The sequence below is a fragment of the Mesoplodon bidens genome, assembly GCF_964165515.1.
Source record: "Mesoplodon bidens genome assembly, contig: HAP1_SCAFFOLD_129, whole genome shotgun sequence".
Lineage (NCBI taxonomy): Eukaryota > Metazoa > Chordata > Mammalia > Artiodactyla > Ziphiidae > Mesoplodon > Mesoplodon bidens.
In genome coordinates this window covers 253153-265913 of record NW_027671294.1, presented here as the reverse complement: position 1 = coordinate 265913, position 12761 = coordinate 253153, and the positions used below count along the sequence as shown (strand labels likewise).

Below are 12761 nucleotides of genomic sequence, written 5' to 3'. Positions count from 1 at the left end.
AGTAGAGGGTACACTAAAAGCAAATCTTTTTCTATCTTGAGGGTCCAAAGGAATAGTAAAAAAGCAATCTTGTAAATCTATAGTAATTATAATTTATTGGAACAGCAACAAGAGAGGGCAATCCAGGCTGTAAAGCTCCCATATCTTCCATAGTATTATTAATTGCCCACCTGAGAGACAGACTCGAGCCACTTGGACCCAATCATATGGTGTCATCCATCTGTTAGCAAGAGTATCTAGCAAAAAGTGAGTGTATAGGGAGCTAATGGTCCATAATCAGCATATGCAGCCTTTAATTCTTTGAGAATCTTATAAGGCAGAGGTTCCCATGTCACCCCATCATCAAAGGCTCCTTCAAAACCTACAGAGAAACAAGCAGCAAATTCTGGATCAAAGACCTGCATTCTTCTGGAATGCATCTTTGGCTTAATATTAAATGTATTTTTAATCATTTTGTTAGTTGCAGGAGGTGGAGGTGGTCTCAAAGGCATCTCTTGTTTATAATCTGGTAATGCAGGATAACTAACTTTTGGCAACGGTGTTTTTCTCTCAGAATTAATAACAGGAAAATCCCAAGGATCTGGCTCTCTATGATAAGCAGCAGCAGCCTCCTCCAGGTCTTTTTGATCCTGAGGGGACAACTCATCACCATCATCATCTATTTCACATTTTTCAAATGTAGCTGCCAATACTTTCTTAGGAGGTGGTTTTGGAGGTATTAAGGGAGTACTTTCATCTGGAGTTCCCATATAAGGTATTCTCTGTCTTTCTTGTACTGGATCTAAGGTATCTCTAATGAGATTCCACAGAGCAGAAGTATCTACAGGAACTTTTTCAGGACCATGAAGTGAATAATATGTTTTTAATTGATCCCCTACCTTAGCCCATGTATCCAAATTAACTGTACCTTCCTCTGGGAACCATGGACATTGTTCTTGAATAAAGTTTAAAAAGTTAGCTAATTCACTAGTAGTTACCTTAATACCTCTTCCAGATAACATATGCTTAATAATATCAATAAATAATTTTCTCTCTTTAGATTCCTTATGACCCATAGTTAACTTACCTTTTATATAACTTATTAGATTATCCACCCTTCACTTGCCTTGCCTATACTCTACAAGGGGGTCTGCAGCACCCTAGGTGGAAGCCTAGCTATCCCGAACTCACTCTATTTACACTTACCCTTCAGGTCCCTGTTCGGGCGCCACTTGCCGAACAGGGACAGCGAGTCCAGGGATACCTGAGGGATGGATAGCGTCCAACGGCAACAGATGGAAAACAGCCTATACTTTATGGAACTTCCTTGTAAGGAAACACTATGTAGTCATTAAAAACAATGAGGCAGCTCACCGCATGCTGATATGGAATGAGGCCCAAGATACAATTTTAAGTGAAAAAGCAGGGTTTAGGGAAGGAGGGATGAATAAGCAGAACACAGAGGATTTTTAAGGCACTGACAATACTCTGTATGATACTATAATGATGGATACGTGTCATTATACATTTGTCCAGACCCACTGAATGCATAACACCCCGAGTGACCCCTGATGTGAACTATGGACTTTGGATGATAATGACATGTCAGTGTAGGTTCATCAGTCGTAACAAATGTGCCCTCCTGTGAGGGCTGTTGATCATGGGGAGGCTATGCACGTGTGGGTACAGGGGGCATATGGGAAATGTCTGTACCTTCCTCCCAATTTTGCTGTGAACCTAAAGCTACTCTAAGGAGTAAAGTCTATTTTTAAATAAATAAATAAGTGAAGAAAGAAAGAAAGAAACAAAGAAAGTAAGAAATGAAGAAAGAAGGAAGGAAGGAAGGAAAGGAAGGAAGGAAGGAAGGAAGGAAAGAAAGAAAAAAATAAAGGAAGGAAGAAAGAAAGGGGCAAGATCAGAATAGTGTTCTTTTACGGCAGAGAAGAAAGAAAGTTACACACATATGTATATTTGTATGCCTACACACACACACACATATGCATATAATATGTCCAGAAGATAAATTAAAAAGTAATAATAGTGGTTGCCTCAAAAAAAAGAAATTGGGCAACTGGGCCAGAAGACATCATTTCACTGCCTATTCTCTGTGCCTTTTGATGTATGTACTATATTAACAAATTACCTATTCAATAAATAAATGAAATCTTTAGAAATAATAGGCTTGTGACCAATTTGACTCCACCTAGACTCCTGAGGAATTGAAGGGAGGGTTCCGATCTGGTCGGGGGGAGGGAAGCGTGTCTGGTCGGGGTCAGGTAGGGGTCTCTTCAGACACTAACCATAGCTGGGAATGCAAAGAGCAGGGGCTGGCCCTCGCAGGAGAGAATGCTGAAAGCTACTTAGGTAGTTGTTGGCGCAGCATGTGAGCTGAGAGCAGAAAGAGGGATGGGGGACAGGTAGGGAAATGGACCTCAGACCCAGCTCACACTGGGGCACAGAGCGCTAGGGGAGCCTAGGGAAAATGGCTACGGCCTCTGGGCATGGAGGCACAGTCAGCCGCCACAAGCACGTACTCCTCCGTGTCTACTGGAGAGGGCAAGGCCAGAGACACAGCATATCTCCCCACAAAAGGCCAGGAAGCAAAGAAGGCCAAGGAGCTGACAACCCAAACACCCTGCAGTCCATGCACGTGGAATGTCCCATTCCCTCAGGTTCTTGCTAGGTGACTGGTTACTTTGTTAAATTAATTGAGACACACAATCAGGCATTATTTCATGAACACCTCATGGGGGCACACAGGATGTTTCCTCTTGAATCAGCTTGACATTGCAGTATTAATAGCTGTTAATTGTTTAATTTGCTCATCCTTCCCAGGGGTGACTGACTGCCTTTTAACTGGCACTTCAGACACTCAAAGGAATGTGTGTCTATGGGAAGTTATTTCAGGACTGTGACAGGAGAGCTATTTGGGACAGAAGACCTTCTCCATACCCTTCAAATCCCATGACAAAGGGGATTACCCATTTCACCCATCTTTCATCCCAGGTCGTCCCTGGAGTAAGACTGAGGACCACTTTCAGGAAACAAAAGTAACTTGGAATGGAGTCTGCCAGTGCCTGCTCTGTACTCCAGGGCTAAACAAAGGGCCAGTGTCACCTGAATGGCTCAACAAAGCACCACTGACTTGGGGTCTGTCAATCAGACATATTCCACTGGCATCATTTAGCTGCCACAATATGTCAGGTCTGTAAAGAAATAGTTGCTGGGTCCCAAGAGAATCAACATTCAACACAAGGCGTTGCAAGGGCCCGGAGCATTCCTTCCCCCCACAACCCCCCAACCCGCCACTATGAAATTGTAAGAACTTCTCCAACCCAAGACACAAAAAGAACTATTAACTGCTTTTCAAGGACAAAGACCCTTCGTGTTGCCACAGACAATGAAGAACTCAGCCAGTTTAGTGCAATTTACTGTGATCGCCCATCATTAAGCAGAGCTTACCGACCCTCCTAGTGACTGGCTTCTTTTAGCTTTCAAGGTACGGAAACTCCGTGCGCCTCTCAATTGCCCTGGTGCAATTATTGTCTTGATTTGATGCAGCATTTGCTCCACGTTTAAGGTGGTTTATGTTTTTTAATTTGCAATTAAATTAAATGATCCCTCTTTGCTAAGATGCTTGACACTTGTTTATATTCTGCAGCGAGCAATGAAGGCAACTTTTACTTAGCATCATAAAGCATGCAGCGTGGAGAGCTTAAAATTTTCAAGCAATTCTATTTCTTGCCTAGTTCTTCAGCCTGTAAAAAAAAATCAAAATACATATTCGTTGTAAAAATGGTACAAGGGATAATTAGTGCTTTACAGTGATAATCTAATGAAGTCACAAAGCAAGCGACACTGGAAAGATAATGTTATGGGATGAATGTTTGTGCCCCACCCCCCAAATTCCTATGTTGAAGCCTTAACCCCCAATGTGGTAGTGTTTGGAGGTGGTGCCTTTGGGAGGTGATCAAGATTAGATGAGGTCATGGGGGTGGGCCCTTCATGATGGGCTTAGTGTCCATATAAGAAGAGGAAGAGAGAAAGAGATCTCTCTGTACATTCACACACAAAGGAAAGGCTGTGTGAATACACAGTGTGAAGGCAGCTGTCTGAAAGCCAGGTCTGATCTTGGACTTCCCAGCCTCGAGGACTGTGAGAAAATATATGTCTTTTGTTTAAGCCACCCAGTCTATAGTATTCTGTTATATTAGCCCAAGCTGTCTAAGACAGATTAAAAACTGGAAGAGCCACAAGAATAATTGGTGATTTTGTCACATCTTCCTTTCTGGATGATCTCCAAGTACTTGACCCACTCGATTTCTTTCCAACTTCTGATATGTGTACGGTTAATTATTATTATTATTATTTTGTGTGTATGTGTGTGGTATGCAGGGCTCTCACTGTTGTGGCCTCTCCTGTTGGGGAGCACAGGCTCCGGGCACGCAGGCTCAGCAGCCATGGCTCACGGGCCCAGCCGCTCCGCGGCATGTGGGATCTTCCCGGACCGGGGCATGAACCCGTGTCCCCTGCATCGGCAGGCAGACTCTCAACCACTGTGCCACCAGGGAAGCCCAGTTAATTATTAATTAATGATTCAGGCTATAGGTGACCAGGGAAAGTCAGGGCAATTAAACTCCTTTTAATGTTTTAAAATGACATTGACATTTAACATTCTCTCCCTATCAAGTGACCATTAGGAAAATAGTCAATAAAAGATCAAGGAAAAAATAGAAAGGAAAGGAAGTACTATGCTATGAGTTAAATTGTGCCCCCTCAAAAAGATATATAGAAGTTCTAATTCTCAGGACCTCAGAACCTGACCTAATTTGGAAATTGGGTCTTTACTGCAGTAGTCAAAATGAGGTCATGATGGTGGGTCCTAATCCAAAATGACTGGTGTGCTTATAAAAAGGGGAAAATTGGACTCACACAGAGGGAGACCATTTGAAGACACAGGGAGAAGACAGCCATGTGACCGGAGTGGTATATCTACCAGCCAGAAAAATGCCAAGGATTTCCAGAAAACTCCAGAAGCTAGAAGCCACAAGGAAAGATTCTTCCCAGAGCCATCAGAGTGAATGGCCCTGCCAACACCTTGATTTTGGACTTCTAACCTCCAGAACCGTGAGACAATAAATTCCCATCTTTTAAGTCACCTAGTTTGGGATACTTTCTTAAGGCAGCCCTAGGAAACAAACACATTATCATATTAAATATATGCATTGATTGCAGGTTCTATCCCAATTTATGAAAAACTAAAGTGTGAAAGCTAGCTCCATTTCATGAGTGAACAAACACAGAATATAGATCAAAAAAATGTATGTTTGGTGAGGCAACTGTGGGGATGTTAAGAAAAAAAGAAAAGCACAGACGGAAAAAGAATCCGGAAGTAAAGTTAGAAACAAAACACATAAGATTTTTTATGGTTTGCTAAAGCATTGTAAGTTTTGTTCTGGGTTTCCTAGTGACCAATTTAAAGAAAGAAACCCCATCAGTTACATAGCACACTTTCCACATGGACAGACAGAAGAATAGTTATCAGGAGAAACAATGTTATTTCTGATAGAAAGCCTAAGGGATAGTTAATTAAAAGACTTGTCTGATTACTGAATTTATATGCTTAGCAATATCCTTCATCCCATAAACACACTGTCTAGTTCTGAATTATATAGGGCTGTATTTTATAACATCTTTGATTTTTAACGAACTTGCACTCTGTTCCATTCTCCTGCCTCCTATTTATTTCTCAACCCACACACTCTTCTCTGGCTTCTGCCCATCACTCTGCATCTGCTCTTTCCAAGGTTACCCTTCACTGCTGAATCCAGTGAAGTCTTTCATTTCATCTTTTCCAGCATGGATGACTTCCCCCATTTAAAACTGTTTCCCGGACTTCCCTGGTGGTGCGGTGGTTAAGAATCTGCCTGCCAATGCAGGGGACATGGGTTCGAGCCCTGGTCCGGGAAGATCCCACATGCCGTGGAGCAACTAAGCCTGTGTGCCACAACTGCTGAGCCTGCGCTCTACAGCCTGTGAGCCACAACTACTGAAGCCTGTGCGTGCCTAGAGCCCGTACTCTGCAACAAGAGAAGCCACCGCAATGAGAAGCCCCCACTAGCTGCAACTAGAGAAAGTCTGCGTACAGCAACAAAGACCCAAGGCAGACCAAAATGAACGAATGAATGAATGAATAATAAAATAAAATAAAATAAAATAAAACTGTTTCCCTCCCTATCCGCCTTTGAGGACACTGCTGGTTCTCTCTTCCTACCACTCTTACTCCAGCACTTTACAGACCAGACCTGCCACCTGCCGTGAATGAGTATCTGGGCTCCCCCCACCTCCCAGCCCTGGGCTCCATCCTAAACTCCATTCTATACTTTACATGCTTTCCTCTCGGGGACCTCAGTCACTCCCATGGCTTCAATTACCTCTTATGTGCTGATAACTCACAAAAGGCACCCCAAATCCTACCCACTTTTTGAGCACCAGACCGCTGAGTCCCACTGTCAGGCTAATATTGTTTACTACTTGTAGGCACTTGGCTAACACTTGCTATGTATCAAGTCATGTAATCTTGATAACCCGTAGAATAACCACTTCAATGGTTCCAATTTTACAGATGTGAAAACTGAGGCTGAAAGAAGTTAAATAGCTTGTCCATGACTACACTGCAAGACAATACAGAGCTTAGACCCAAATCCAGGCCTGTCTGACTCCAAAACTTGTTCTTACATTGTGCTCAAAACCCTGGAATTCAGGGGTTCCTGTAGTCAGTGACTTCACCATCCATCCACACACACCTCAGCTCCTCCAGAATGGCTCTTTGTGTTCAACTCCTCGATATCAGGACCCTTTACTGGTGCCTGTCCTTTCCTTTTGCCCATACAAAGATAGGTGTCTGTCTATTGATTAAGTGACAACACTGATTTATGACTTGCTCATTGCAACTTTGATCTACCACATGTAAGTCAATATTTCCTACTGGACACATTTTAAACGTGAGCCCTTTAGAAGAGATTGTGAATATGGCATTCTAATTCTCAATTCTTTCTTTTTCTCTCCCTCTCTCCCCCTCCCCTCCCTTACTCTCCCCACAGTACACTCCATTTTATCTCTAAAGATCATGCTGGTAGCATCTACCACAGTGGGTATATACGTCTGGTGAAAACCCTACTCTACCCTCCAAAAGCCTTAAGCTCTCCCAACACATGGATCTTACTTCTGATCACTTTTCTTATCTCTTGCCAACTCATGTAGTTATAAGTTCTCAGTGAGGTCCCATTTTCTTACTCGCTAAAATGTCCATCAGAAACTCTCTTGGGGCGCCATTTTCAACCAATACTCCTGGCTACCTAGGGGCAATCCAGAACATAATCCAAATACTTTAACAAGGATTGCTAACAACACTTTAACAATCACTGCAATTACTGATACCTTGAGATGGATGATTAAACAGAACTCCTTTTGCTTGCTTCATAATTACAATAATATTGTATTTCTTTCTTTCAGCTTTATTTTAATACTATAATTTGGACAATTATCCAACAGAGTTCCTGGCAAGCATCTGGAAGATAGCAATTTGAAAGATCCAAATACTAATTCCCTTATTACAAGAGAATAATAAAACTTTTAAGGTTGCAAAATTATATTCATGTTGAAAAACCTCCAAAATACATGTCCTCTGCTATAAAAATTTACACAATTGTGAATTCCACACAGAAATATATTTTCCACCCCTCAGCATAACCCGCAAGTAACATCCAGTTAATTCTGCCCTTGGGGTATCATTCACATTTATCACTGATCTGTTGGAAGAAAACTGTTTCTCCTTAGGACATGTCCAAAAATAAAAATGACCACTGTGCATTACAGAATGTACTTATTTTGTTCATGATGGGAGGAAGAGTTTTTTAAGAGAAGTCACCGAGTCAATTATTGTCTTAAACCTGGAGAACACAAAGCCCATGCATTACTGGAAATGTAAAACCTAAAATTGAGTATATACATTTTTTACTTCAAGGAACAAATCGTCTTTCTTATTCTGTTCTACTCATTTAGAAGAAATGAAAAGCTACCCTTTTCCTGTCTCTCTTTCTCATTAACTCTCCTCTTCCTAGTGGGAAGAGGTTCAGTCAGTAGGCAAAGTAACAAGCCAATAAGCATCAATGAACAAGACCTCTCTCTTCCTCTCACTGAGATCAAGTGATGGTGGGGTCTTCTTTTCTTGAATTTTTGTCCCCCCTCAATATGAAATTATCCCCAACTTGACCTCAGTGGCTCCTAAACTATTTGTTGATTGTAAACTTTAGACCTTGTGCTTTAGTCTGACAAGAGTACTGAGTGGTCCCAAAGACAAAAGCTATGACATACAGTAGTTACGGCAATGGCAGCCCACTTTTATAGGTGCATATAATCACCAGGTTGTGTGATTATATATAACCTCGAATGGTTGAGTTCAAGTCATCAACCCAAGATTTTTGTCTATAACTCTGGGTGCTATGGATGTGGTTCAGGTGAGAAGAGTGTTGTTCCCCAAACATGATCCCATTTTTATTCCAAGATGCTTTGATGGGTCCTTGCTAAGTGCCTACAAGCTGATTCAAAGTCTGAAATTCAAAGTAAGAAGCCAGATGCAGTCAAGGCCGGCTGAAGGAGTTTCAGACTTTCTATTCAGACAGGAATAGATGTCAAAGGCCAGTACTCTGTTCCCTGCTTGGCCACTAGCTAAATGTGAGATTTCTAGGCTTCAGTTTTTCCATCTATAAATGATAAAGGTGAATTAGACAATTCCCCAAGCCCCTTTGTATTCTAAACTTTTAGACTAATTGCCACTGAGAATCTCCAGGAGGTCAAAGATATTCTAACAAGGGTAAAGAATAGTGTCTTGGAACCATGGATCATTCCCCCGGACGGAAAAGGCAAACACGCATTCAAAAAGGAATCCTCTATTCACAATAGCCCGGAGCTGGAAACAACCTAAGTGTCCATCATCGGATGAATGGATAAAGAAGATGTGGCACATATATACAATGGAATATTACTCAGCCATAAAAAGAAACGAAACTGAGCTATTTGTAATGAGGTGGATAGACCTAGAGTCTGTCATACAGAGTGAAGTTAGTCAGAAAGAGAAAGACAAATACCGTATGCTAACACATATATACGGAATTTAAAAAAAAAATGTCATGAAGAACCTAGGGGCAAAACGGGAATGAAGACGCAGACCTACTTGAGAATGGACTTGAGGATATGGGGAGGGGGAAGGGTGGGCTGTGACAAGGCGAAAGAGAGGCATGGACGTGTATACACTACCAAACGTAAGGTAGATAGATAGTGGGAAGCAGCCGCAGAGCACAGGGAGATCAGCTCGGTGCTTTGTGACCGCCTGGAGGGGTGGGATGGGGAGGGTGGGAGGGAGGGAGATGCATGAGGGAAGGGATGTGGGAACAGATGTATATGTATGACTGATTCACTTTGTTATAAAGCAGAAACTAATTAAAAAAATAAATAAATAAACTTAAAAAAAAATGGAAAAAAAAAAAAAAAAAAAAAGGAATCCTCTTCCCCAATAGACTTTTCACGTGCAGGGTTTCACAGGCGAGACAATAAGAACAGCTGTTGAAGGGGATCATGAATCTTGCCTGTTGTAAGTCCCTAAAGGCAATGAGCATGTTTTACAACAACATGCCTTGTTACAGCAAAGGTTGTGATGCACATTTCTTGGATTAAGTTCTTGAGATCTCTAAGTGCTGTACGCAAATAATACTAGTCGTATATCTTTTCCAGTCTGGGAAATAGTAAAAAAAAAAAAAAAAAAAAAAAAGTATCTCTCTTTAGGCAAACCAACCTATGGAGAGAAGGGCAGATGTCCTTTTATGAAGCAGTTAGCCAAGTGGTTGAAGGTACGCCTTCTCAATGCAGAAAAAATTGTATTTATACTTGAACATTCCTTCTGAGGGGAAAGATGTTCTTGATTATCGTCTTTTCCAACTCCCATCACAGACTTGCAATGAAAATGCTCATCCTTCAGGCTAAGTGATATATCTGTTTGCTTATACACATATTATTATGAATATGCTAATAACATTTTGCATTAATGAAGAGGGTGAAAGTATTTTATAAGAGATACTTTAGCTCATTAATCCTCAGGATATCCATGAAATAGCTAGGGGAAAGGGATGGTTTGCCAACTTTCTCAAATGACAGGAAACTGCATGGTTTAAGCAGTTTGCTCAGGTTGGTCAAATGAGCCCTGTGCAGGGTCTGATAGGACATCGGAATGCTGACTTCGAGTTTGGACAGGTTGACACTACCCTCCTCTCATAAAAAGATTGTGACCCTCATTTGCAGTGATTCAATACTTTATTGTTCCACCCTTCTTGTCTGCCCTGGATCCTGCTAACAGCCTCCAGCCCGTGGCCGTGGGAACCACTGGAAATGGGGAAGCAGCTGTCAGGTGAACTCAGGGAGTTTTTCCAAGCTTCACCTCCGCAGCTTTCAGGTGAACTCAGGGAGTTTTTCCAAGCTTCACCTCCTCAGCCTCTGCTTCACTCCTCTCAATGTGTCTATGTCCTTTAAATCTGCATCTCAGCTGACCTGCATGGTTTTACCCCATTTCAACGGAATGATCTCATTCCAATCTCATTTATCCTTGCTTAATTTGACGGCTTTTTAAAGATAGAGCCCCTAAGAAATGTCCTCCTGCCCTCCACCTCCCACACTCAACCTACAGATGAAGAGCACTATATGCCACTGGGGCCTCCAGAATGTCACTGGTCATGACCTCAGCCTCGAACTCTGTCCAAGGAAGGAAAAGGGACAAATAGAAAGCCACCAAGTTAGTGACAACAAACCCTGGATCCCTTGGAAGGCTGAAGTCCCCACCAGGATGACAGGGTCTCCTGAATGTTGCCAGGAAAACCTCCAAGAGCCCCTTCAGTTGGGCCTCCATAAGGCTGTAGAGAGGAAGTTACCATGAGGGTGGTGTAGGTGTAAGGATAGTGGTAGGCCAGGTAGCAGACATCCTCGGCATGCGGGAAGGTGACAGCAAAGGTGAGGCTGTAATAGCACTTCCCAGACTCTGCCCCTGTGATGGCTGCGCTCTGGCGATAATGATTTCTACAAGAGAAAGGAGAAGAGACAAGAATGAGGGAAAGGTGGGGAAAACCGTCATTTAGGGTTCGAGATGCCATAAACCTTTGGTGTTATATACTAGCAAAACGTCCTTCACTTGAAACACCTGGTGAGCAAAATTTAGAAAATGGAGAAATAGAGAAGTGAGCTTACTGCCAGGTCATGAGCCCAAATCACCAACATCTAGGCTAATCCATCTGTCTCCTAATTGTGGCATCTATGCCATAGGCCTTTCCTTGCTGTGTCTGAAAATGAAGGCTATAGAGTCACTGAACTAGAAAACAGAGGAAAATGTGAATAATTCTGTTCTTCCTGGGATTTTATTAGAGACATATATTTTATTACCCAAATCTGGGTTCCTCAACCCCTGCCTCTCTCCAGATAACACAGAGTCCAGCTCCTCCTTTCCTTTCTGCCTGCCAGACGGTTTCTTAGCAATCACTACCCTATACAGAGTTCCAACTCAACACAATGTATGTCATCTTGCTATCACTGTAACAACCCATTGTGTGGATGAAAGAACAAAAGCTTAGAAAAATCCATTTGTCAAAGGTCAAAAGGCTAATAAGTGGCCAATACAGGACTCAAACCCAGATCTGCCTGCAAGGCCTTTGTTCTTTCCACTACACAAGACTTTCTTCCCAAAGGAATACATTTGTCACCCCAAATGTGGTTCAGCTTCTTACAGCCTGACAATCCACATTTTCCTTTGTCAAAGATGAAGCACCAATGTTGATACTTCAGAGAACAGTATCAAAGTAATTTGCACCCAGAAGTACATTCCAAGCAATATTTTCCCCATACGCTGCCAGTTACGCTCCCTCCTTGCCTCTTAATACTGAGACAGCTGTGCAGGCTTTCCTGAGAAGTGTTATCCTCAAGGCTGCATTATAATGCAAAATACACCAGGACACCAAAAGATGTAATTCCACCTTTGAACATTTACAACGTTGGCTTTCTTGTCCATTGTGCTTTGGGGTTTCATTGGGGGAAAGGGTGGGGAGAGGGAAGAAAAAGCAGATAATTATTCTGTGCGTTCTTGCAAATATAAAAAATAGGGATTATTCTTTTCTGCCTTTTTTGCTACCTTCATGACACCTGCCACCAAAGCAAAAAGATCAAGTGAGCAAGAAAGGACAAAATAGAAAATCTACTGCCTGGTTTTGTGGGTTTTTTCAATATTCATAAAACTAAGAATGGGAGTAAGAGAAATTGGTAGTTCCATGGACTATGACCTATCAGGCTATACATTTCTCTTGCATCAGCTTCTGCCAATATGGCACCCTGGATCCTTGGTCATCCTAGGGAAAGAAGGAAATCCCCAACGATGAACCAGCTTTTCAGCATCCTATTAATAGGACCCATATCCTTTGTGACTACAGGACTAGAAACTTCAAAAAGGCAACTTTTTTTTGGTTTTTCCTTGACCGCACTGCTCTGCATGCAGGGTATTAGTTCCCTGACCAGGGACTGAACCTGCACCCGCTTCAGTGGAAGCAGAGTCTTAACCACTGGATCACCAGGGAAGTCCCCAAAAAGGCATCTTTACCCATGGTGCCATCTGGATCTTGCTACCTAATTCAGTCTATTTTCTCCAGATTTCCCCAAAGTGCTATAGTTTCTCCGGAGCTAAGGCTCTGATT

General features: G+C 42.3%; 1 protein-coding gene across 1 annotated transcript in view; it reads right to left on the bottom strand.

The window, feature by feature from the left end:
* Window positions 1-236: 236 nt before the first annotated feature.
* The window catches only part of LOC308611596 (cytosolic carboxypeptidase 4-like), a gene marked incomplete at both ends in the record, with an annotated part of 109984 nt that continues 97459 nt past the window's right edge, over window positions 237-12761 (bottom strand). Inside the window, 3 exons of the mRNA XM_081260318.1 lie at window positions 237-820; window positions 1186-1243; window positions 10959-11103. Coding sequence (XP_081116444.1) covers window positions 237-820; window positions 1186-1243; window positions 10959-11103 — 787 coding nt within the window. The remainder of the gene's footprint in view (window positions 821-1185; window positions 1244-10958; window positions 11104-12761) is intronic.